Genomic DNA, 26,841 nt, shown 5'->3' with positions numbered 1-26,841 from the left:
CGTGCCGTCTAGAGCTGCCGGAGACACCGGACGGTCGCCAACGTCCCGTTCCATACGACGGACCGGCCAGACGGACTCGCGCTAGGTCGCGCTACTTTGTGTAACCTACCACGTGCGGAGTCGAGGCAGCCGGAGCGCCTCGGCACTGCGTGGGTCACAGTGACACTTGGCGCGTTCGTTTTACGGTGTTCGCTTTTATTGTGTTGTTCGTCGGGCTGTATATTGCTTCATATTTAAGGTTGTGTTATGTTGTTGTTGTTGTGTTACGGGGCACACTGGGATGTGGAGTTCTTTATTACTGCGTTGCGTTATGTTGTGTTGTAGGTTAACAGCCGGGCCGGCTGCAAGCTATGTGGGAGGGGGTGATGTAGAGGTGATACGCGCTGGGATTAAGGATCGTATGCACAGTGCGTGATGATTGGCTGTGTAGGTGGTGACGCGCGCTGACGGTGGAGGATCAGGGGTCAGCGCGGGGTCGTGGGTTACGGGGTACCGATTGGCTGTGGGCGGTGACGCGCTGAGAGGGAGTGATCAGGTGGCAGCGCAGTGTGATTGGTGGAGTAATGTTAACACGCGCTGGGGAAAGCGGATCGTAGAGAGAGTGCGTCGTGATTGGGTCATTAAGGAACGACGCTCACGTCGACGCCGCATCAGCTCCGTCCCTCGTGAGCAGGGGCTATAAAAGGGGATGCACACAGGCGTAAGGGCAGTGTGTAACCAGCGAAGAAGGAAGACGGGGATGAAGACCTAGAGCCCTGCGGTACCTAGCCCCGCTGTCCTAAGGGGACCGGGACTCTGTGTAACCCAGAGGCGAGTGTAGTGGGTGTAGCCATAGGTCTACACGAGCCGAATGTACTATGTGTAGCCAGGGCATAGGGCTTACACGAGTCGAGTGTATTGTGTAGCCAGAGGCATAGGGCTTACACGAGTCGAGTATATTGTGTGTAGCCAGAGGCATAGGGTCTACACGAGTCAAGTGTATCGGGTGTAGCCAGAGGCCTAGAGCTTACACGAGATTAGTGGAGTGTGTCGGAGGAAGAAGAGAGACCACACGTTGTATTGTGATACCTAAAGGATTTAATAAAAGTGTGTTACCCGTCAAGAAGTTCCTGCCGTCAATTCCCATACTTCACAGGCAAAGTCCATTTATTAGCAAACCCGACATTTATGTTCTGGAATAAAACAATTTGATTGCACCTGTTTCCTGTTGTTCACAGTGTCGTGTGCACACGGCGCTGCCTCCTAAGTCATAATTAGACCATGCAGCACCGTTATAGCAACTGCAGCTTTGCTTCAAGCAGCACAGCTATATGATGTGTTAATTGATTTTGGTTAACAGCGGGAGAATTGACATCGCTGAGGACATACGGAGAGGACAAGTATTGATGCACCTTTTGAGCCGTTTTAAAATACACCACGTTGAAGAAACCACAAACATCCACCTCCCGCTTGGCTTCGCCATCATCTCACTCCACTTACAGTGCCAATCAACTTGACCTCAACACACCCGTTAAATGCCTCAACCAGCCGATCTCCCTCTCCCGACAACCAGAGGCTCTCGGTAATTGACTGGAAACCATCTACCCACGTTTCAGACTTGTGAAACTGACCACATCATGTCGTCTTGCCCGTAAAGCTACCAACAAGCTCGTAATGTTGTTTCTGGCATCATACATAAACGAAGGCATAATCTCTGCTGCTAACCACCCGTACCAACTCCCGTTCAAACTTAATGCTCTTCTCCATCACAACTATGGCACGACTCCATCACCATCACCGGCCGATTCTTGGCTCGCTCTAAAGTCCCATGATGTTTTAAGGGACAAGTTCACCAGCATCGACTTCACCATTTGTAAATCTCTGTCGGCCTGTCATGGTCCCCACCCCCCCCTCCCCCCCCCGTGGTCTTTCTTCACGAGAACATTGGAATTAAAACATCAATGGTTATTCGATGTCCAATGTGTATTTAAATTCACCTTTTACAAGACAGAGCAATGCAAATATTCAAAGGCAATAATTATTATCAAAGAGAATGATGCATAGTAATCAATTTACACTAAGTTGAGTTACTTTACAAAGATTTGTTGTAAAAAAAGGTTATTCGTAATTTTCTAAGAAAAATTATAATTTCACAAGGCTGTGGTTTAACGGTCGATGCTCAACCACAATCTTGAGTGTAATTACTTATAATTCTCGCAAAGGCACCATGTTGCGTGTTGCATGCAACTGATGTCTGCTTTCCAGAATACAATCTATAACTTGAAACCTAAGTGCACAACAATTGATACGGGGAACGTGACACCTACTAGGCAAAACTCGCTATTGAAGCAGTCCCAACCGAGTCGGAACACGTGCACCGGGCAGGGATGTCTCTCCCTCCACTTGCCTCTCGGGGTGCCGCCATTGGTCCACGTCAAGATATCATCAGATGGCCCGCAACGATTTTGCATAGACTTCCGACGACTCGATATTTAGGGGCCGTCCATAAATGACGTCACGCACCTAGGGGGGGGAGGTTGGGGGTCAGACATTTGTGACGATGTGTGTCGAGGGGGAGGGGTGTTTGAGAAATGTCACGTCACATTAAAATGCGCAACTTTAAATAAATATAGACAACACGTTCTACTTAATTAAATAGACTTTTAAATAAATGTTTTCTCCTACAACATCAGAGTGCAGCGCCACATTAAATACGCACTACAATGACACGAAAGCTTTAAATCGAAATGTAATGACAATAGTTTAAAGCGATTTTAAGTATGTTAAACAATTTTTGGAGGGGGGGGGGGCAGAGCTTTGTGACGTCATATTTGAGGGGGAGGTCTGACTTTTTGTGACGCCGTGTGACGAGGGGGGGGGGGTCAAAAATCGTCCAAAATCGCGTGACGTCATTTTTGGACGGCCCCTATAAAGGTGACGTTGGCTAATGCTTACCCCTTGCCGCAAATTGACAACTTAAGACGTCACTGGCAGGGGCAAAAATATTCAGTACCTCGGATCCCTCGTCTGGATGTTTTATGATTCGTATCGATGCAGAGTCCCGACCAAAGAGGGCATTTAGAACAGCCCAGGGACTGTTTCAATTGAATTGTTTGCCTATGGGGTTAATGATGGCTCCCGGTACATTTCAAAGGTTGATGGATTTAATGTCTGCAGGCCTCTAGTGGGATGCATGCCTCATATATCTGGACGATGTGATGGCGTTTGGTTGCTCATTCGAGGAGCACCTAAACCAGTTGCGTCAGATATTTAGTAGGCGACCAAGTTAAAGCTAAAACTCTTAAAAGTTCATCTGTTTCAATCGTACGATAGTTGGGCCACATCGTCAGTGTGACGGGGGTCATTACTGACCCTGCAATGACAGCCAGTGTAAGGCAGTGGCTCGTGCCAATGTTAGTGTTGGCCGTGCGCAGATTCCTCGATTTTTTGCCCTATCGGCGATTTTTACTCCAGCTTGCCACCGTAGCAAATCCGCTGCACGCGCTTACAAGTAAGAACCAGAGGTTTTCGTGGGGGTGCATAGGAGGAAGATGCTGTCCAGCAGCTGCGCATGTGCCCGATTGAGGCACCCCTTAAACTTACCAAGATTACTTGTTACCCTTCATTCTAGACACTGATGCTAGTGATGTTCGGGACTTCGTCGGCGCAGGTGCAAAACGGGAGGGAGATGGTCATAGCGTACGGTATTCACGTTTTCTTTCCCATCGAGCAAAAATACTGTGTTAGAGTTGCTCTCACTTGTGCACTTTGTGCACCAGTTCTGCCTGTAGCTGTATGCCTGGAAATTCATAGTACATAATGAACACACGACTTTACACTACTCTCTTCGAATTGACCAGCCATCTGGCCAGATGTTGAGATGGATCGAGCACCTGCAGGAATACAAATTTGATGTCGTTCGTCATAAGGGTACCGGCATTTCCAGTGCAAATGTTCTCTCTCGACTAGGCTCCCCGGTAGGGTGCACGTGTATGACAGGATTGGCACGCTGAAAGGAGATTGACCCAGCAGGGATCTGATTATTGCCTGAGTATCAGCAGGGCTGGATTGAGACTAGTTTGCCCTTGGGGACTATGGATTTGGATATGCAAAGGCCGACTGGATTCAAGGCCAGGACGACAATGTATCCTTAAACCCCGTTCGGGGCTCCATACAAAGAGGGCTGCATCTCGGTTGTCGGGTGTGTTACACTTTTGAAGTTGGGAGGGCCGTGTTGAAAAATCACGATGATTGTCTGGTTATGTCGACGGACGTTCATCGCTGGGTAGAAGCGTACGAGGATTGTGCACGACACCAACCACCCCCCTGCAATCCATCACCGTCTCTAGGGTAAATGAGATAAGATAAGTTGCCCTAGATATCCTGCGTCCCTTTCCCCGCGACTGTTGGCCGGGGCTGAAAACTTGACCCACTGGCCCCTGGCGTGGCCTCTCCCAGACCAGATGGCATAATCCATCACAGAGGCCTTTAAAAGTGAGTATGTGGTGAATAAGCCCCACCCCCAACCCCCAAACACTTTCTGACCAGGGTTGTTATTTTTCATCCCAGTTGCTCAAGGAGGTGTGCGCGAATTTGGACACTAAAAAGCTGCGCACAGCGTCTTACAGCCCGCAGACGGGTTGGGATGGTTCAAATGCTGAAGTACAATATTTCGACCATACTATGCCAAGTAGTCAATGAGAAACAAAGCCATTGGGATGTAGTACACATTTGGGGAGTTCTCGCAATGTGTATCGCTCTACTTGATGTACGGCCGAGAGCCCGCACCCCCGATAGAGAAGAATCTGGCCAAGGCATCGGCTCGCGCGAGTTTATGGGCGGCGTCTTTCTGGCCACATGTAAACTTTTCCAGGAGGAAGCGAGGGAGGTCACGAGGCTGCGAACAAACGGGTTTGGGGCAAAGTGTCGCGACCTGCAATGCAGTGGAAAGTAGACGACTTGGCATGGCTGCACTGTTCGCAAGTTCCGGTCGGCACATCTCCTGTCAAGGTCCTACAGGTTCTGAGGCCGCAATGCGTCCGGATTAAATTGGGAAATCGCCGTTGATGCATTCGACCCTCTCGCTTGCAAACATGCGTTCGTGCATCTCACTCATCGCCTTTCTTCCCTTTACCTTTCCAAGTTATTCTTGCACAGTATGGGCTATCATTGGAAGATTAACTTTTTTGGTTTTGTCGTGCAGTTTTCTTATTTACTGTTAATTATTTAGTTTTTCTCTCTCTTTGTCCACGTTAGGAGCATTAGAAGGGCTAAATTCGATGGGGGGGGGGGGGGGGCATTTACACTTCAGGGTAGTTATTAGGGAAGCATGAACTGGCAACGCTGAAGACGGCTTGGCCTCAAGGTAGGAGCGTCATGTCAAGGTCGTACAGGGGGCACGCTCAGATGTGGGGGGACGGGACGGGACGGGACACGGGGCCATAGCTGAGAGGATGGAAGGGTCACGTGGGGATGCGGGACCATACTCAAGACAAATAATGAAAGAAGACGGTGCTTACGAAGGTGCGAAAATGGAGATGGGGGAATGGAGGAGGCTCAAGGGAGAGATATTCGGCGGGAAACAAGAAGTAGGGGCTGAGAGGATATATATGAGGGGCGTGTGTCAGGAGCTCCGGGGCTCTGGGAGGAGAGAAGGCTGGTTGGAGAGAGAGCTTCCTACGAGGAGGCTCGTGAAGGACGCTGCTGCTACTGGGCAGTTGGAGGCAGTCGCCCTCCAGCAACAACGGAGGGCAGAAGAGCGACGCTCACAACAATGAGCGGAGCGCTGGGGCGGCTAAAACACAGCAAGTTCGCACAGTAGGGGGCACAGCTGGTGATCTCAGTCAGCCAACCCATGGCACCTGGATCTGTCCCGTGACCTGTCAGCGAGCCTTCGACACTTCACGTGGCCTCAAAGTGCACCTAGCCTGGCACAGGCGCCGTGGTGACTTCGCTTAGTGGCGAATGGCGGGTGTTGGTATTGGTTACTGGAACAATGAAGTGTCCTTACCTAGACGACTCGGCGGGGCTTTCTTTCTGGCGTGAAGAACACAAAACCGTCGACAGTGCAACATCGATGTGCCGACATCGGAGGGACCGCCGTCGATGTCAAAACATCGCCTCATCGCAACCAAACCATCGGTGTCACCGATGTTGTCCGATGTTCACTTAACCCATCCAGAAAAATTCAGAGCAAAGAGAGAGAGAGAGACGGGGTTTGTAACGCATTGCCATGTCAGGGAATCGAACTGAGGTTTACTGAGTTCACATACTCAGTGAGCTGTTCGCACATTGCATGATAGTTCAGCATATGACCATCTAGATTCTAGACAATTCATCACTAAAGTCTTGATGGAAAATCGTCATGTGTGCAAAGGTTATTGCACAGTCGTGGCTAACCTGTGACCTTCTCGTGTGCCCAAGAGAGGAAGTTTGGGGTGAAAAACACAAGGTCCTTACACACACAGTGGAGGCAACGACGACACGGGAAGATTGAGAAACGAGGCGAGGCAGGCGTGGACTGCACAGCAAGCTCACACACCACGAGGCCCACCAGGGTATTGAGATATTTACACCGCAGAACGTATTCGCCGTTAAATTTTACTATCTCCGCATGAACGTCGCGGTCTGTGAAAGGGACATTGAAGACACGTTTGCTGGCGAACGACCTTTGGACGGCGCCGCGTTTATTATGCAACAGGAGGTGACATTCAGAGGGGGCTTAGTTACAGGTTGCTGATGGTCTTGTTTGTTCCGAGACCGGCTGTCTCAACTCTCACCTTGGGCGCTTCATTCACAGAGTGTGAACGCAAGAGGAGAGGGGAACGGAGTTAGTGTTGTTATAATACAAAGAGTCAACTTAGATTCAGACTTTACCACGATACGTGAACGAGCAAAGTTGGATTTAAACAAAACGCCCGCTTGCTCGTCTATATATTTAGAACAGAGTGCTGTATTACTATTGTTGGGCCATCCCGTGATCTGCCTCTTATCGGTTGCAAAAGGTGAGTAAAGGAAATGGTCGAACGGGTTATTGTTGTCGTCGTTGTCGTTGTGATGTTGTGTTGCACTGTTTTGGCAACTTTAGCGTCAGGTGTTTTGTTTGTGGTGGCGATGTGCCGCAGGTGATGATCTGTACAGCTGTACAGTGCGTGCCTTTTTTTTTAACAGATAAACCTGTCAGGAGGTTTAGATGGGCGCCAATTAAAAAGGTTGGCCCAGATGTCTTGTGACCCCCCAATTAATTGACCCCTAACACCCCCCCCCCACCTTTGCATATTAACTTCTGTTTTAAATAAACCTTTAAAAATTTTAAGTTTTAGAGAATTAAATGTGGAGCAGGGGGGGGGTCACAAGACATTTGGACCACCCTGTACAGTATATACACGTAATGTTGAACTTCTTTCGCACCGTACGTAGCCAACCGTGCTCAAACGCAGGTGCGGTAAAGAGTTGTGCTCTTTTTTTCTAAACAAAAAAGGCAAATGTGTGTGAAGTAAGATGAAGATGCAGCAGCAGCAGGACTCAAAAGTTCGACCCAGACTGGCCAAACTGCCTTTTATTTACACAGCAGCAGCAGCAGAGTCACGTTTCAAACACAAGAAGAGGAGGACGCGGTGTCGTCAATGCCCTACTCGTGTTCACTCTCGAATTGCTTCGAATAAACAGACAAAAAAATGTCTCGTGTCTGTAACGAGTGACGCCTGCAACGGACAGCAGCCGGCTAACTGTGTTGCAGTGTTGCATTGTGATGCTACAGAAGAACCCATCAGCGTGAACCTCGCTGTGTCACTCACCAACACTGCTCTCTCTCTCTGTGCACACACAGAAAGAGAGAGACGAGAAGAAGAGGTCTTGGGGAGGAGGTGACGATGGCAGCCAACAACACCGCCAGCATAGCGCAGGCGCGGAAAGCGGTGGAACAGCTGAAGCTGGAGGCGAACATGGACAGAATTAAGGTGCGAGGGCGTTGGCAGGAGAGGCTCGGTTGTTCGTTGGGTCGCTTCGGGAAATATTCTGCTTGCAAGCTTTTCAGTGCCCACAGCTCGATTGAGTTCCATTGCGTTGGGGGTTGTTGTTGTTGTTTCCAGTCCACGGAAGACGACGGACGAATTTAAAGGTGCGGCAAAGCCATCAGATATCTCACTCGCGTTATTGCTGGCGAGAAGGGCGCTCAGCTCTAGAGAGAGGCCCCCTCTAGAGAGTATTTGGCCTACTTTTTTGGCGCTGGCCAGACCTCTCGGAAGATTTGGGAGCTACCCTTAGCCCTACCCACACGCGAGCTGCTTGATCAACTAACTGTGGTGTGGGTGCCACTTGTATGAATCGACACAACTCATCATTAATTGGCTGAAAACATTTTAAGATAAAAGCCCCAATGTAGCAGGACCGTCCTGAGAAAAAGAGTCCTATGACTCAGTGTGGCTATCCTGGATAAAACAAGTTGAGTTTATTGTTTATAACGTGCGTATCCCACTCCAAATACCAGTCGGAGCCTTCATGATGCAGGAAAAAAAAACGCGGAGCAGCTGAAGATAGTTTTGCCGACAAACATTCGGGATGTTATTTCTACCAATACAGTTTGTTTATTTAAGTAATGTAGTAAATTAATTTCTCAGCTCAGGAAAATGTGTGCACAGTGCATACCAAATATAATTACAGCAATTAAGTCATACACTTATTCAGCTTAAAATATCTTCTCAAATCCGCTAATTAACAGCGGATTGTATTTTTCTTGGTTTAAAAATGTATCTATATATATTTTTAAAGTACTACTACCGAGTGCAGGTCTAAATGCCCAAAATGCTAAACAGCACTATTAATATTGCAACAGAATAGTTCACACATGATTGTATTGAGCAAGGTTGAAATACCTTGGGGAAAAACAGATATGGTGCAGGTGGAAACATTCCTTCGTCTGGCAGTGCCAGGGAAGAAGCAGAAAGATAAGTGTTATGACCTGCAATGTGGTGGTTGAGCACGGTGTGGATTAGATGAATCAGCCAGTCAGTCGGGTAGAACGAGTCCTTGACACGGGTAAAGGAATGAATGAGGAAATTTCACCAGTACAGTGACCATGGTAGGAGCGATAGAAGAGTGATATGGAGTATAAATACATGTTAATTTTGATTCATGTTTTTTTCTGACTGTATGTGAACGAAAAGACACAAATTCGCCGGTTTTCTCATTGAAAATAGGTACATTTTTAAATATCACTGTCCTGGTCACACAAAAGCAAAGTTTGTGGGGAATAATAGCCATTTTCTGTACTTTTGAGGCATAAGCAATTAGGAAATAACACTTACTACCCAGGAACATTTATTATTGTTACAGTGTTATCAATCGGCCTGACTTCCAAGAATATAGCCATTCAATTACAAATCAAATAAGATTGATCTGTAATTGAATATTACCATGGCCAAGAACATTGAGGAACTGTGGCAAACATCTGTATTTGTTAAGAAGCTGAATGAATTGTTTATGCAGCGCTCTGGTTTGCCAAAACTTTCGTGAAAAAGTTGAAATAAAATTCGACCAATCTCATATTCGGCTCTTAATTTAAATAATGTATCGTATGGCAAAATAAATAAGCAGACAGTACATCTCTTGTCACATATTCGTCTCTCCACATAAAAAGTTAATGTATTTCTTATGCAACCCATCAGCCGCACGGCCATTTGAGAGTGCATCATTTCAGCAGAAATGTTTTAAGAAAAGCAAACTCTGGAGCAGTTTCGGAATTCAGTGTCTCATCAGCAGGCTTGCTTGAACCAACGCTGGTGAACTGGCGATCTTAGAGACAAGGACAGTCTTCTTCTTCTTGGTTCTTTCGGTAAAGTCACGTAGAAGGGAAGTAATAAAATAATAAAAATAAAACATAATAAAATAAAATAATTCTCACGACGTTTCGGCTACAACGCAAGCAGCCGTCTTCAGGTGAAGAATGAGACACTGACCAAGCTAGGAGCTTATACATAAGCTGGGTTGGAGGTGCAAGAAGAGCGCCTTAACAAAAAGAATGTGCATATCAAGAGGAATTTAGCATATTCATGGGAAATGCGTAGGAGGTGGGCGGGGGGGGGGTGACAAGGACAGTGTCTGTATCATATGGGGTCCTAGTTTGAGGGAAAATTAAAAATAGTAAATAATTGCTCTTGATTTATGAGTGTATTGCCGTTTTAACGCAACCACGTTTAATATTCTCATACTTTGTCAAAATACAACATCAATTATTACTGGCTGATTTTGATCTGTTACAGGTCTTAAAAAGTAACACAACTTGATGTGACGATTATTGTCGCTTATGTTTGATGCGTTTAGGGCTCAACAAGCTCGTGAAGTATTGTCACTCTTGCTCAGTTGGCCACAATTTATGCAACCAGTCGGTATACTGTGGGCGCCTATTACCGGAAGCTTGTATTTCCAGAAAAATGTTGATGCTTTTGTACCAACAACTTAGGTTGTCGGAGTTTAGACTTATCAGATAATTTCTGAGAGGAAAAAATGTGCAACTAAGACACGTTTAGGAGATCGCCAGAGAGTACATATGTAATACATTTTTATATTTCTAAACATGATGATGTATGTAAAAGTTCGAAAACTCTTCATTTGTTATGCGGCTATTGATGGTCACCACCATATATATTTATTAGTACTGTACCTAATGTGGTAATTAGATGCTGGGAAAGTGCATGGATTAAAGGGCCTCCAGAACAACCATATTTCATAACTTGAAAATGTTCACTCCTTATAATTTGATGAACTGTGCACAATTCAGGAGTCTAGTATATATATTTTAGGCGATGCATTGCAGTGCACACACAATTTGACGTGTGCATTGTGGGTATAAGAATCGACTAACCCTCTTTGCAATATTGCAGTGAATGGATGTTGCTTTTTTATGCCCACATGCTCCGTAATGCACCGCTGTCACTAACCCTTTTGTCCTTGCAGGTATCAAAAGCAGCAGCGGATCTGATGGCTTACTGCGAAATCCACGCCAAGGACGATCCTCTGCTGTGCCCCGTCCCCGCCTCAGAAAACCCATTTCGAGAAAAAAAACTCTTTTGTGTCATCTTGTAGAGTGCGTGCCAAACAATAAGAAAAAAAACACCTACACAGTAGAGAGTAAAAAAGTTAATGAAAAAAATTGGAAGCCCCCAGCTACATTTTACAGCAACGCTGGCGCAGAGATCATCAAGAATGGTGGAAAATGAAGGCAGAAAAAGAGCAAAGCACGAGTCGAATGAGGGGGGGGGGGGGGGCTGCCTTACTGGGCAGAGCCACCCAGCTGGCCACAGCCGACGTCCTGTGGCTGAAATGAAACAGCTTGACGAGCGGTCGTGATAGCAGACATGTTTTAGGTAATGCTTGTGTAAAAACAAAAATATGCCGCGCCCCCCCTCCCTTATCTGAAGTCTTTCCTTTTTATGATTTGTACGCCTTTGCAGGTGCTCACGAAGAGCTCCTTTCGCCTAGCTAATGCGTAAAACTTGATAATGGTGCAATGGTAAAAGGTTGTTTTCCATGACTGAATGGACAATATTTTTAGGATAGGTGACTGTTATGTCCATTGCGCTATAGCAGTTTTATAATTACAGTAACTGAAATGTTGCCATTAACTATATATTATCTTATTTGACAAGGTGGCAATGTAAATACTTTTCACAATTTTTATTATTTAAAATGTGCATGCATCTAAACACTGAACACTGAATGGGTAGACTTGCATTTTACTTGCAGAATGATTTAGAAACGCAAGTGAATTTCTTCGTAACAATATTTGGGTCTGCACCCTCACTTTTGTCTTCTACCGTATGCCTGTTAAGCTGGGTCAATTTAGCATTGAATTTAAATAAACTTTTGGTACTAAACTTAAAATTATCCAAGATGCAGCTTTCACGCATCGTATAATATTCCACCAATGTACACTGCAGTTGTCCATCAACGTTGTTACAGGCGTTATGGTTTGAATTCCATTTGTGACTTTGCAATGTATTGCCCAAAATAAAATGTCCATCATGGTATATCCTGAAAAAAGCCTGTTTGGTTGATACTTCCATTGTCAATAGGTTGCCTCTAATTGGATGAACATTGATAGCAAGATAAACACTTACTCTATACACAGCATCGTGGCGCGTGATTGAACCCCTTTTCCTGTTCAATAAAGTGCAGGTGACTACATGACCTAAATATCACATATGCAATTGAAATATAGTAATCAACACATGCACATCCCTTTGTAAATCTGCTGCTGGATATTAATCATAATTTGCCATTCTGGTCAGTGCGGGTCGGTGAAGGTGTGGAGCATTGACATATTACCTACTGCCTACAACCCACAGACAATAATGCCTGTTATATGCATGGTGATCGCCTAGCTTCAGAGATCCGACAAAGTCGGCTGAATTCCAGGTGATTTAGTAAATGCCATCAACCCATATAAAATGAAAATATTCTAGAGCAAAAAACTCATTGTGCATTGATAGCCACTTTTCTTGCCACTTGATAGTGGACGTAAGTGGACTTTTAGTTTGTTTCGCACAACATGTATCTGCTCTGCTTGATATTGTACCCAAAATGAGGATGTGTTGTATATTTAATTGTACAACTTTTAGTCATTGAACGTTTACTACATCTTATTAACTTGTGTATATATATAATAAAAAGTGTAATCAGAAATCTATTTCACGTGGACTTTTTTTCACACATAAATTGTTACGTTATCAAAGCGACACAAAGCGATACCTACCACCAGTGCCAATCGCAACGCACTGAAATGGAACCATTTGCACGAGGGGTCAAATTACCGTGACAAAGTTCAAACGTTACGGTACTCGAACTGTAAATGTTGGTTTTACTGGTAGGATCCCACTGGTTCCACCAGCCTACAGTGGACGAATTGGCTGTTGGGTGGTGGCGGGTTTTACGACATTTATATTTACGCAATCTAACCCCAAAAAAACCGTTATTACGGATTTTTTTTATCCTTAGCACAGGCCCAAAACGCCAACTGGCCAGCAACAAACAGTACAGTCCTATTAAAGTTCAAATAGATCGGAGAAGATTCCCAAGTCGAGCAGTGCGAGGGAAGACGCAGAAGTGTTTTTTCCTGCTTTTTGTGTTTAATGTATCCCCCCCCCGCCCCGTAACTCGGATTAGCATGGTTAGCTAATACGTACGGTGCAAAAGAAGTTCTACATATATCCGGCAGTACGGTGGTTAAACAACGTGTGGGAAAACCAGAGCACAGAAAACCGAGACCATTTTATGACAGTATACTTTTATTCTACACTTTACACAACAGCATTGCATTTCCCATAGAAAAAAAGACATACAGCAAATCGTCCTATAGTTTGGTAGAAAATGTCGTTAAAAGTGTGCATCTCATTAAACGTGTGGTCGGAACGCAGACTTTATGTTACACCCATCGCCCGCATCCACTCGCAGAAGAAGAAAACCACGTCCCGAATTTACAGCAGCAATTTTTTACGGTCTTACACAGCAGCCTGCGTTTTGTTGCGTTCCACAGTAAACATTGAAGCAACATACAAAAATACATTACATTTAATTTTTGGTAACACTTGGCTCCTGCTCGTTAAAAAGGGGAACCAATAAACTGAAAACAATAAAATGGGACATGTTAGTGTAATAGAAACGGCAAAAAAGTTATTAAAATAAATCGACATACGCGACGTGTACGGTTCACATCATGCACCGAATTGCACGCTTCTCCCCCCTCCCTCCGTGACACTGTTGATTTTGCAAAAAAGAATAAGCTCTTTTACCTGCAACATTTACAAAGTCTGCAGCATGCTTTACAAATAACACAGTGGTCCATCAAAGTGGTATTTTTAAGCTTTACATGTATACAATATCCACCACAGAGGAACTCTGTGTGCTGGAACAGAAATCAACGAACAACTCTCGTCTGCTTGAAAACAAGTCTGCAGTCCTTGACGAAAACAGCAATAGTGTGTCGTCTTCTTAATGCGGCAGTGCTCGCAAGAGATAGTTCTCGAACGCATGCTGGTAATGCCGGTCCGTCGTCTACGCTAGTGTATTATTATCCTCGCTCCGTTTAGCCCAAGCATCATTCGACGATCATTCATTTGATCCTTTTGAAAACAACGAAGAAACAGCATCGCCAAGGACAACTTTCACGTCGATGACGACGGCGACGAAAATAAACGGGAGCAGCTTCCCCACCTCGCCAATCGTACACACGAACATAAATACACGCAGATAACAACAATGCATAATTGTACATGCCATGTCCATTTTGCTACATGCACTGCATAGTAAGAAGGTAAATTATAAAGTAAACGGAGGTCAATGTACACAAATCATTTGTCGTCCTTGTCTTTCATTCGCTTTGTTATAGACTACAGTCATACGAGTACACATGCATTGAGCCTTCATTGCTGCCGCTGTCTTTGAGTCTTCCAGCAAAAGCCATTGTCGAGTCCCATGACTCTTTCAGGAGGGCTTTACAACTCCGAGTGTCTTGTACAGATAAAAATGTACAGAGCTTTTAATTTAAGCCGGCAACCTTTGGATCAAAATCTGCAGCTTTCTACCCCGCTAAATTAACGTGAGCAATTAATCAATAAAACAAAGCACGAAACTTTGATCGAGTTACAGTACTGCAGTATTTTCGTTTTTCAGCAACTAGCACTGCCTTTAGTGAAATTAGGGGGAACATTTCTGAGGATGTACTTTTCTTTAAATTATAATTAGAGCAAAGGTTTTAAATGTATTCATGAGCTCGAAACAGATGAATCCTTGTTTCTGTTTAAAAGGACGTGAGGTTTGTGGAAGTGAAGTAGATAACATTTCGCGTTGAAGGTAAACGATTACATACCAAAATGTTAATACTACGTGGACATATCACATTTTGTCATGATGTGTCTATGAAGTGAAACCAATGGGTTAGGACCCAAAAATGTAGTTTTGTTGTTGTGTTCCTCAGATATGCAAGTGCTAGGCGTAAACGAGTTTTGATATTGCAGCGTGCCAGGCAGTATAAAACGTATAAAAGGAGCGCGGCAAACACAGCATTCCGTTCAAAGCAAACTCTTCAGTCGTAAGGGGACTGCAGCCGGCCATTTGCATGTTGGACATAACGCAACAAAGAGGATACGTGAATTCTAGGCATACCAGATGTAACCAGTCAGAGTTGAAGCTAATAATAATCCAGCAATGTTGTTCCTTGAACGTAGACTTTGTGACTGTCCACAACGGTGATACGTCATTACTCTTTGACCTCCTCTACATTTGGTGTGTCACGTGTTGGCAGCAAAAGGCAGTAAACATTTTCGTTTGGAAGTGCTTTTATCTCTCCAAGCTCAAAGACTTCATATATTTTCACATGCGCACCCTTTTAGCAAAGCACGTTTGCATTTCAAATCTGGGTGGAGTTGGTTACAGTCAAGGACATGTTGAGGGTAAGCGTCCACACTCAAATTGATTGTTGATAAGTTACATTAAACATCAAAACTTGTTTTGTTCAAAATGGATGAATGCTCGTAACGCCATGTGACATAATCGGCTGTGGAATATAAAAATAACGCATAAAGACCAGCCCAGGCTTGCCCTGCTTGAGCAGTGTATTTCATCACAAGAATAAGTCAGAGGCCATGCTTCTCGCGATGTTGGCGAAATTAATTGCCCCAGATGGCATCGACAGGGTACACACTTCTCTCCCCTTGCAGTAATTCCGAACCACAACGCCTGTGGTTCTAATTTCAAATTCAACTTGCATGGAGCACACGCGGCTGGAACATCTTGTCGAGCAGCATGAAGGTAAGTGCGTGTATCCGTCAATGGCATCAAAGAACGTTTTTTTTACAGTCGTCAGATGGTGGATCCCTGGAACATCAATGAGAATATAAGATAGAAATCATGTCCCCACAGGCTTGGCACTTTTTTTTTTCGTTACTTGATATATTCTTAAGAAACGGGCGGTGGGCCGCTATGCTGAGAAGCTTCCCAGGAACGAGTAGAAGAGGGGCGGCTTTGAACGGGCATGGTCCCTGCGACACCAGGCGACCACTTTGCCCTCGCTGTCCACTGTGAAGAGGTGTAGCCCATCGCACGAGAATGTCAGGCTGCGGGGCAAGAAGCGGGAAGCAAGTACCACCACAGCGACATCACAGTAAGTGACGTGAGGTCAGGGCGGTACACGACTGCTCCGGATGCAATGGGTTTGGCAGATTGATTAAGGACACGAGTGCTTGCTGGTGCGATGCTCTTTTACGTCAGTTGCTGAACTCTGTTGGGGATATTCTCATACATAAATCACAGATAACCCAGTTGAGCTATGCATGATAAATGAGTTCAGACATTAAATGGGAAAAGTTAAAGGCACCGCACAAGCAGACAAAAACATTTTTTTAAAATTTACGTTCAAATGCCTGATATACATTTATTTAGAATCAATTTTATTTTTATGCTACAGCAAAGAAGTGACTTGCCATTGTAATGTATTTTTTTCGCAATTTAAGAAAATGATGTAAAATCAATAATGACTAAGGGCCAGATTGCAATGACCTTGGAAATTTGTCTCAATGTTGGTAACGCCCAACCTGCATGGACAAGCGTGAAGAATGGTCAAATAACCCCCATAAGCCAGATAGGGTAGATAGGCCCTCATCCGGCAGTGAATGAAAAAGGGATGTACATGAAATTGTTAGTAATCCAGATATCAGCACATTTATGCCAAAAATAAGACACTTATTTTTATTTGCCATCACATGGCTCAAGCCAACATCTCTGGACTGTAAGATTACTGTCACAGAATAAGTACATTAGGAAATATTTGTTTTGTGGATGTATTTACCTGATAACAGCTAGGCCAGACTTGGGGTATGCAATTTCCCGAACTGGTTTCAAATCCCAAGTGCTCCAAAGTCTACACACGTTTTAGAGAAATAGCGGAACATCAGAATCAGGATTACTGCATGGTACTAGCAAAAAACCTTAATTTGGAATGTGGCAATAACAATTTTAGAAACAATCAAATTAAAGTAATCCCTTATACAACACACAGCGTACAGCCAAACATTCATAACATTGTTGCATTAGTTTTATGTTCAATTTGTTTTTCTTGTCTCTGAGCTATGATGTCTGCATGCACAGACCCAATCTAACCGAATGCATTGGCTGTGCATATTCAGACTTGGCAAACCGATGCTGGTCACATCATCAACCCGTCTCGATGTGAGTTGGGGGATGTGGGGGATGGGGCAAAGGATAATTCCTCAGGTTCGTGTGAATTGTAAAATAACATCGTCCATTTCCCCAGGCTGTGTTCCTGTAAATGTTACATGAAGAAATCTATAAAGGGTTGAGGATCGGCATTACGAGCGCCCGTCGGCTCACGCCCGGGCACCGGTGAAGAAATAGAGACACGAAGACGATCACCTGACGACTCCCGTTTCGAGGCCTCCGGCAATCACGTTGACAGACGTGCCCTCCGGCTGGTTTGAGAACGCCAACGAGCGAACCATCTCCGGAGAGTGAACGTGGCCGATCAGGTCACCATTCACCGTCCAGAGCCGCAGGTCACTGCCACCCCCGACTGTCGTCGAAAAATACACAACACCTCACGTGAGAACCACGAACGACTGGGGGCGGGGAAGGGGGGAGATCTTAATTTCACAATTATTTGCACACCGTGCTCCACTGCTCCACGCCCGGGGAAAGAAAATGGCCACCAATATTTAAAGCAACAATTTGCTTTGCTTCTTTTGTATGTAAGCCACATATGTTGCAATGACGGGTACGTATTTGGCATGTCTGTGCATAGTCCGTTTTGACAAATCACGCCTGGATGAGGGCCTGTCCTATGTCCTGCGGGACCGTGAGGGATATGTGACCATACTTCGCCACACTGGTAAGAGCAGATTGTTGAAGGTTATGGAAGAATTTCAATGGATTTGCTGCACTGCCCTGGCCATAATGCCTATTACACCCTTTCCTTGGGCATGGTGGTCACCCATCCAAGCACAATCCAGGCTCAACCCTTGCTTAGCTGCTCTGATGAGACTTGGCATGTTCCGGGTGATCTGATCATAGGTGGAAAAGAATTAAGTGGCACATTTACCCCTACAAAGTCCCATCATCAAATTAACTTTCAGAACTATGTCCATAACAGTGTGGAATGGAATGAGACAACATTGTTCGGAGTAGCTTACTCTGCTGTAATCACCTTGAACAAAATGTTAATGTTCATATTTCATGACCGAGATATTACGTTTCAATTGGTTCTTGGCTGGTTATAAATAAAATATTAGAATTATTGATTATTCATGACTGTTTCCACCTCATACAAATGACATTAAGGAGCACGAAGGAAACATATTACACTCCATTCCATGTTGTGACCCACGGAAATTAAACATTGGCTTTGGAAATGCAAAACATTTATTAGAAGCTAGATTTTGTCAAAATAACTCGCAAAGTCCATTTCTGATCATTTTCATTTGTTCCCACACGGCCATAGCTGACGGCTTGATTAACAAGATACAGACACAGCCCTCGATCTCTGAGGGCAATTCCAGGGCACAGTGCCACCGGTAACACATTAACTGTCGCAATTTGGTACGGGAATGGCAAACAAAAAGGTGGGAGTTCTGTCTGGCCAATGAAAACAGAGTTTGTTGAAAAGTGCATTTGATAGGCCACAACCGCAGGCTGCTCATATGTGACCCCTGTGATTTCATTGTAAATTACCATTCAAGTTGCACGCAAGGGGAGAGACAGCGATTACATTTGTCCAAACCTGGGCACCTACATATTTCATGACGGAAAATGGTGAGGCAAGCATTGCTGATTATGTTTGTTGCCAATGATTTCTGTACAATTTCCCAAGTGTAGCATGGTTTTTTAAGAGGGAAACACTGTTCATACTAACTTAAGTGTTTTTATTTTTCTAACTCTCATCCACCTAGAGGTTCAGGCCCTGAACCTCAACAGCAGCAGCTCCAGTACTTAGCGTTACTCAAGCCACTCCTCCATTCAGCATCCCAATTTATTGCACTTTTTAAGGCAGCATTTCGCAAACTCCAGTCCTCGTGAACCCACTATGGTCTGCTTCTCTTGATTTTTTTTATATTCGTCTCTTTGCCTAATTTTATCCCGACAAAGAATTCATTCACAATTATCGCAAAACTGTACCGTTTGTTGCTGGTAGAGAAGGGTCAGGTGTAACGAGATGACAGAAATACTTCTGAAATCTCTTTTAACTTACCTCTTATCCACACTCGGGGTCAGGTACAGATCGATAAATGTTCATCCCACAGCAGTTACATTAATTTAGTTTTTAGAGCTTGAATTTTTTTCAAATTAAGTGCAAAACAAAATGTAACATTGCGGGGTTTTTTTTTACAGTCATTGGTTGACCGAGTTAAAACCGTGAACTCAGTACATTTGAGAACCGAGTTTAATCGAACGCAACTGTCTGGATCTTAACCCAGGATATGTCAGCTCAGTGATCTGAACTGAGCCACCCACTATGGCCTGCTTTAAAAAAAAAGATCTGCTCTCGGTATATCACGTGGGACGTGACTATCACTCATCAGGCGCATGTGTTGTGTCACGACTTAATTAGTATTTTAAAAGCAAAGATTGGTAACCGTGGAAGGCGGACTTCGGTGAGTCTCGACAACTGGAGTTTGACAAACACTGCGTGAAAGGATTCTAGATTGATTTTACCCAGAAGTTCCACGTGCAAAGATGGTTGAACTACAATTAAAAATAATTGCCTGTTGGAATAAGACCACTGCGGGGAACAAAAGATGAAAGAAATAAATGAAATGAATAATGTGTAAGTGAAATAGTGCATCGTTTGGCCCTCTGCGGAGAAGATGCATTACAGCTAGCAGGAAGCTTTGAGACTTATTGCTCAAAAATTCCACAAGCATTGCTTCAAATGGATATGGCTAAATCACTCTTCATGCAAGCAACCCTCATCAGATCTCGAAAGCTAAGCAGGAGATTGAGCCTGATTAGCATTGCCAAGGGAGATTGTGTGAGAACACCAGGTGGCATAGGCCTGGACTGTGTGATATGGCCTGGCTAAGGCAGTAGAGTAATGTTTGAGCGTCATCCTCTCTTAGTATGCATGGGTTGTCCTTCTACATGCCAAATACTCATTAATGATATTGGCCAAACATCCTATTACAGAACTCTCCTAGTCTTGATTCTCATGGAGGCTTTTCTGGGTAAATAAATGCCATTAACATTGAATACAGTTATTACGTATGGTAAAATACACAGAAGTCAATATAATATTTTAAACCTGCACCTCCATAATAATGGTATTTTGTAAAGACTGTTTATAAAAACATAATCAACTCCATTCTCTTTTATGGTTATGTTGCTAATTTCCCAGGAGCGACATTACGTTTTATATATAATTTAATAAGTTACTTGTATCAAATTATATTTAAACCTCGGATCTGTTTGTAATTGCGTGAAGATACGAACGTTTACCATTAAATATTTGAACGGCATTTTCCCACAATAACCAGCAAGTTGCCCTTTTATTAAACCAAGGTTACCATACGCATATAGAACTTAAGATTGTGAAAGAGGCAGAATCGAATGAGATATACGCTGTCGCATAAAGGCTTCTGGGTTACAATAAAGTCCCTTGTGGCATTGTCAAATAGGCATGATGGACGAGGTTATTAGTGTGAAATCAGGGCAATTATTGGCCTCTCAAAGCAGCCATTGCAGAGCCAATGAACAACAATGTGCGTGTGCGATTAGGCCCAGGGTATGCTACCTTCTGAAAAAAAACAACATACAATGGGGCTAACACAGACCCTTTTCTTCTTTTGATCCTGAATTATGGGCATTATGCTGTAAATGCATTCCGTGGCATGACAGCATTAGAGGAGCAATGAATTGCCTCTCATGTAACCACAAATACATGTTGAACTTGATGCAAAAGCCCTGCCAAACAGAAAGGAAGACAATTGGATTCATATGTTCATGAAAACACGTGACGCGCAGCATGCGCTTTCCAGGATGCAGGGAACTTTGTTTTGTGTTTGAGGAAAACGTGGTTTTTGCGTACCATGGCATTTAAAACACCAAGGCCATTAACACGCAGCTGCTGCCCACCACAAAATCACAAATGGCTCGCATAATGACAGCGATTGACATACGCGCAAGTACTTAGCTACCATTTTCTTGTCCATTCTGTAGGAGAGGTTTTTTTTCCTTCCGTAATCATAAAGCTCTGGTGCTATTTTAAGAAATTGTTGTGTTTCTATATTGTTTCGACATATTGGGCGGCAGGGCGGTGGAGCTTTGATCTGATCCGACTCTGATTTGTGTGTTATCCCACCTATTTTACATGGATTTGCTCTGGGTTCTCCGTTTTCTCCCCACAGTAGAAAAAAGAGATGTCTGTTTTTGGAAAAAAAAACATCCCAATGCCACAAATTTACCTCCAGGTTACTCAGTTGGGATTACAAATCACAACATCGCCCCCCTTTTGAGAAAGTTTTAACAGGATCGGCCTGAGAAAAGTCTTGAGACTCAATGAGACTTTCCTGGCTAAACAAACTGAATAAGAACAACACAGAATGTACAATGAGAGCAGATTGTTGATTTTGATTGAAAGAAATGCTGCGTCTGGATTTGACTTTCCCCCCCTAAATTTTTAACAAAGCACTAATCTTGAAATGTTTGTGTGGTGCACAAATTGTTTAGGAAGGTCGATGATAACGACAAAAATGACACGTGATTATTCACCGTATTCCCTGCCCTGATCAGCGAGAACAAATAGCTTAAATGCTCACCGACACGACCTATATTAATGGATAATTTTTGAAAAAATACTTTTGCTGTAGACAACACAACCGTATAGTTACAAACGCTTTTTAAAAACGGCTGACCTCTTGTTCAACTGAGCACACAAGAGACGTGCAAAATCCCTCGGAGGCGTCACTCGTATACGACAAATGCTATTCCTGGCACAGATCGTACACACGTTTGCCATTGCGTTATCTGGCACACTCGAGCCCGCGTGCGTCTGAGCTTGCCGATTCATTAGCCCCATCCCTTGCCGGGCGAGCACACGAGTTGACGTGAAAACGCGGACGATGCTGAGCTTATTACACGAGCAGAGAGACGATGACTATAATAAAAATAAAATGAAGACGAGACTCAAGGGGCGGCAGCAGCAGTGGGCGGGGTGTATTATGATGACTAAACCCCCTCTACGTTATGAGATTCTTGGGTGGCATGAAGCGTGAAACTCCAGCGTAGTTGCTCGCTGCTGCACCGTGGTGGATCCGGCACCGTGCCGTACCGGAGCTGCAGGCCGTGGCGATGTCGCCGGTCGTTTCGCTCGCCGACACGGCCATGACAGGACTCTTGTGTCCGGTCAGGCTCTGGACGTAGCACAGCCTGCGGAAACCACGGCAACGACACCGAACTCATTAAGTCAGGGGTCCCAGGGAGCCACGGCAACGACGACGACTCGTTAGTCACCGCCCCGGAGACACGTCACAACGACAACAAGGAGCCGTTAGTCGTGACCGCACGGAACCGCGACGATGGCTCCTCATTAGTCACGGTCCCAAGGGACAAGCGGCGATAAGGGAGCAAACTCATCAGTCGCAGCCTCAAGGACGCAAGGCAGCACCAAAACCTGCAGTTACTACCTTAGGGAATCACGAGTGCAGCACCGACTCATTAAGCTGTAGCGAAGACTTCAGGAAACATGACAGCGCCATCCAGTTAGTCACAGCCTCAAGGGACCCACAACTCCAACACCAATTAGCCAAATCTCACTTTATCTATTTTTTATGGATGTATTTTCAGCAGTAGCCCAAAATAATGCGTGCATATTTTTTTTTATGAAACGGGCCTCAGAATATAATAAGGGGGTTATTTTTACAAATGATATATTTTATATGGTCTGGGTAGTGGGTGGGTAGACTTTGCATAATGATAATTCAAATAATAATTTACAGCCCTTAAAATAATCCACTGCTGGATAAAGGTCTTCTCTTGCCGTGTTAGTCGCAGGGGGTTATCTGACCTTACTTTACCACAAATGGTCAGTGTGGGTTAGTGAAGGGTGGGCCAATGGATGGTTCATGTCACTCGCCGCTGACGCTCGCTGCGAGTGGGAGCTGAACTCAGGTAGTTGGGTCAATAGCTCAATGCACCAGCTACTGGGTATAAATAGGAATGTTTAAATGAAGTGGCGAATGGGTCGCTTGCCATGCGTGACTGGCAGCATGTATTTTACAATAGGATGCATATATATAATTTCTCTTACTTGATGCAGCAGTCGTGCTGTGACGGTTCCACCTGAAGATGGAAGCTTGTGTTGCCTCCGAAACGTCGTGATTTTTATTTTATTTTTATTTTACTTTTATTAATTTTTATTTAAATTTTTTACCTACGTGACTTTACCGAAAAAACCTAAGAATATGAATCCTTGCAGTCACGAAAGCTTAAAATCTAGAATAGATATATTTGAACGTCTACTCTAACAATGAGTGCCAAAAGATGACGAACAATAATCTTAATAAATCCATTTCTATGCAAAATGTATGAAGAGGTAAGGTCACAATTAAATCAGCATTCTTCTCAAGGGACGGCCGAGTATGCACTGTGGGGGTTATTTGACCATCTTGCTGGCCAGTGCGGGTTGGTGAATGCAGACTGCGTAGACGTTGCAGAATAGTACAGCACAACGATGCCTTTTGCTTTTTGCTGCACTGCCCTCTGCTGACAACGTAGCCCCACGATACACCCGAAATGCGGATGGACAGCATTGTACGTCTTGACATCCACATTCGGCACATTGCTATGGCTACACAGCAGTGGCTAACGTAGGTCAGCAGAAGGTGGTGGAGCGACATTCGTCGTTGCAGCGTGTGCTATGCGGGTGTGCGACGTGACCTGTTGAGGTCCCAGATGATGCAGGTGCCATCGATGCTGGCGCTCACGAGGACGCTGTACGGCTTGCACACGTGCAGCAGCGCCACGGCGTCCGTGTGGCCGTATAGGTGCACACACGACTCCACTTCCAGCTCCGACGGCTGCAGGGAAGAGGGACAGAAGTAAACCAACAGGGCGCGTTCACAGAAACAAATGTATCATGCAATGGTTGCATTGCCGTGAATGCGTGTTGCGTACAAGCTATGCAATGGTTAAGTGCACTGCTCTATGAACGCAGCACCATGAGTTCGATTTCCGGCCATGGCTAACATCTGAAATCGGGCGACATAAGAATTTGGAGATCAAGCAATGAAAGTCGTGAGTTCGTTTCGTGGATAAACCAAAACTATCTAAAGACGTCGGGTGGGACGCCGAGGGTGGACCTTACCGTGGCTGCACTGAAGCGAGTGACGTAGGCAGTCACCACTCCCTCCTGGTTCCCTGTGAACAGCTGGCAGCCGTCCGGGACCCACGCACAACTTGACACCTGGGACGATGCACGGCAGAGGCACCGGTTGTGGTAGGCATGGCAATGACGAGTCCATTCACGATTAAAACAGATTCTTATGCTTGTGATACATGCAATGAACCGTGCACTTGAATCATACATTATTTGCAATTAAGGAAATTGCATGCATTTCACAGTGATTTCCATTGCACGTAGTTCTGGTTATTTGTCACGATTCTTTAATTCATTATTAGTGGTCCTCGTGCATATAAAATTCCCCTGCTTCGGTTCTCTGCAACCTCTGTAAATCCTTTCTTCCCATGTAATGTGCTTGCTGCCTTGGCGGGGTCACCATTAAGAAAGAGCTTCTTAGTTCAAGGGACCTTACCTGAAACAAAACGACTGATATGCTAATGTTACCTTTAGGCTTTAAAGAACAAAGCTGTGCAAATGGCATAGAAAAAAAAGGTGTGTCGTGATCAAGATGATATGCAAATAAAAAAGTACAAATAAGGTATACATTTTGTTTTAATTAGATGGTGGAAAAAGAGATGAAACAAAATCACCCATTCTTGGCTTGAATTGTGACTTTGGGCACGTTCTAATGATCATCAGCCGTGATCAATATTACACTCTAATAGCTCTACTTGTATTTTGAACATTCAATACATAAAATAATAATAATGTTCTTTACTTATCCACAAAAGCCTCATTTAGCGTTAAGATTATTTTTCTGGAGGGTGCTCTGTTTAGATGTTTTGTCATTTACATTTTTAATATGTGCTGTGTGCAATGCTATTTTCTCTTCCACATCATGGGAGTACAAGGTTGTAATTTAAAACGAATATTTGCATAATACAAATACATAAAGCGGGGTGAGTTGTAGCAGCTAGCGATTTGTGCATAAGGTATAAAAATATAGCAGTAAATCTACACGTTTATTATGTATCGGGATAGTGGAAGAGGAAAACAAATAACAAAACTCAGGTGATAATCTGAAACACCTAAAGCCACACACAACCCGTGGCTTAAATGAGAATATATGAGTGTGTCACACGACAGGGTTAAACAAACAAAGAACACTGGTGAAAATACCATGCAATGCATGTACGCTTGGGATTAATCAGGTCACTGTTGCAACACACACACACACACACGTGTGCTCATTTTTTTTACTCACTTGATCAGCCGCGTCGCATTGTATGAAGCTGACTGGAGGCTCGGTCTGTTTGCTCTTCAGACGGAGGATGTTGTCTGCATAGCCCCAACTCAAGATGGCCGACCAGTGGATGTCCGTGTTGTGCATGCTGCGAACGCCTGTGAACGGGCGGCAACATCAGGAGGATCCGTTACAGCGGCTGAGCACCCACCGGAGTAGGGCCCAGCTCTCCAGAAGGCTGTGAGCAGCAACATGGCTGCGAGGCTGCTGCTCTCTATGACAAACAATTGCCACACTTGAGCACGAGGGCGGCACGATTCGGCTACCAGCAGCCACGGCAGGCTGTTGGCAACGGGTCCACGAGGTTTGGAAAGGACTGCGTGACAGCAACCTTCCCGACAAAAAAACCGTTGCGCTTCCTGTAAAATAACAAACGGTACTCCCCCGAATGAAATATCTCTGCAATAAAACGTCAACGCGCGAAGGCGGCGCGTGAGTTAAAGCGCCAGCGTGCGCTTGCGGGTAACGGCTCGGCGCACCTTGCTCTTTGCTGTACGTCATCATGAGGCAGAAGTTGGGCGCCAGGCCACAGACGACGCGTGTCGGCAGGGCCAGCAGCGAGCCGAAGCGCTGGCCGGGGTGCGGCTGGCTGAAGCACACCATGGGGTCCGGGCAGCTCGGGGAGCCCACGTACTCGCCCCAGCGCAGACCCTTGATCCACGGCAACGGAGACTGGGGGTGGGGGGCGCAAGGCATAAACTGAAAACCAGGCCAGGCAGTGAATTTGACTACAACTGTGTTTCATCGTTCGACTGATTGCCGAGTATTTTGTTGCCTCCATGATGAAAATACCTCCCCCCCCCCCCCCCAATCTACGTTTATGAGCTCCGCTATACCGTTGTTATACCATCCTCCTGGTTATAATTTCAATAACTTTAACAGCAATGGCAGTAAGGAATAATCGTTTTTCTGTGAAAACGCTGCATGCAACGATTCACTTTGATGAACTGTCATGATTCAGGGTCGATTCTTATTTTTTACCATCTTGTTTGTATTGTTTGTAATTTGTAGCATTTTGATCGCTGCAGGGTAACATGAGAATATCATTTGTAATTTTGGGGTGATTTTTTTGCATATATCATAAGTGATTCCCACATGGACGTTCGATGCATGTATCGTAAGTACAAATTAAAATCAATGAATCGATGCATCGTTACACATGCCAAGTAAAAAACTCAACTTAGCCCCAGCAATTATGTTCCAGAGAGGCAGAACGCACAAT

The 26,841-nt window shown here is 44.7% G+C and overlaps 2 protein-coding genes across 5 annotated transcripts in view; one reads left to right on the top strand and one right to left on the bottom strand.

The window, feature by feature from the left end:
* Positions 1–12,715, top strand: part of LOC133347324 (guanine nucleotide-binding protein G(I)/G(S)/G(O) subunit gamma-2) — a 43,184-nt gene extending 30,469 nt beyond the window's left edge. Inside the window, exons 1-3 of one of the 4 annotated variants that reach the window (XM_061559501.1) lie at positions 6,425–6,536; positions 7,808–7,937; positions 10,933–12,710. In XM_061559501.1, the coding sequence (XP_061415485.1) occupies positions 7,851–7,937; positions 10,933–11,061 (216 nt within the window). In that variant the 5' untranslated portion in view covers positions 6,425–6,536; positions 7,808–7,850 and the 3' untranslated portion in view covers positions 11,062–12,710. Of the gene's footprint in view, positions 1–6,424; positions 6,537–6,678; positions 6,984–7,807; positions 7,938–10,932 lie in introns of those variants that run through there. The other 3 variants (XM_061559500.1, XM_061559503.1, XM_061559502.1) reach the window with 3 other exon arrangements.
* A 533-nt stretch (positions 12,716–13,248) lies between these two features.
* Positions 13,249–26,841, bottom strand: part of LYST (lysosomal trafficking regulator) — a 135,309-nt gene continuing 121,716 nt past the window's right edge. Inside the window, 8 exon segments of the mRNA XM_061559492.1 lie at positions 13,249–16,088; positions 16,820–16,891; positions 17,404–17,560; positions 22,307–22,404; positions 23,914–24,053; positions 24,341–24,439; positions 25,581–25,717; positions 26,099–26,291. Of these exon segments, the coding sequence (XP_061415476.1) occupies positions 15,953–16,088; positions 16,820–16,891; positions 17,404–17,560; positions 22,307–22,404; positions 23,914–24,053; positions 24,341–24,439; positions 25,581–25,717; positions 26,099–26,291 (1,032 nt within the window). The 3' untranslated portion in view covers positions 13,249–15,952.

Source organism: Lethenteron reissneri, chromosome 25 (genome assembly GCF_015708825.2).
Source record: "Lethenteron reissneri isolate LAM-NWPU_2019-01 chromosome 25, ASM1570882v1, whole genome shotgun sequence".
Lineage (NCBI taxonomy): Eukaryota > Metazoa > Chordata > Hyperoartia > Petromyzontiformes > Petromyzontidae > Lethenteron > Lethenteron reissneri.
The sequence above is the reverse complement of the archived record's forward strand: the minus strand, read 5'-3'. Positions and strand labels throughout refer to the sequence as shown.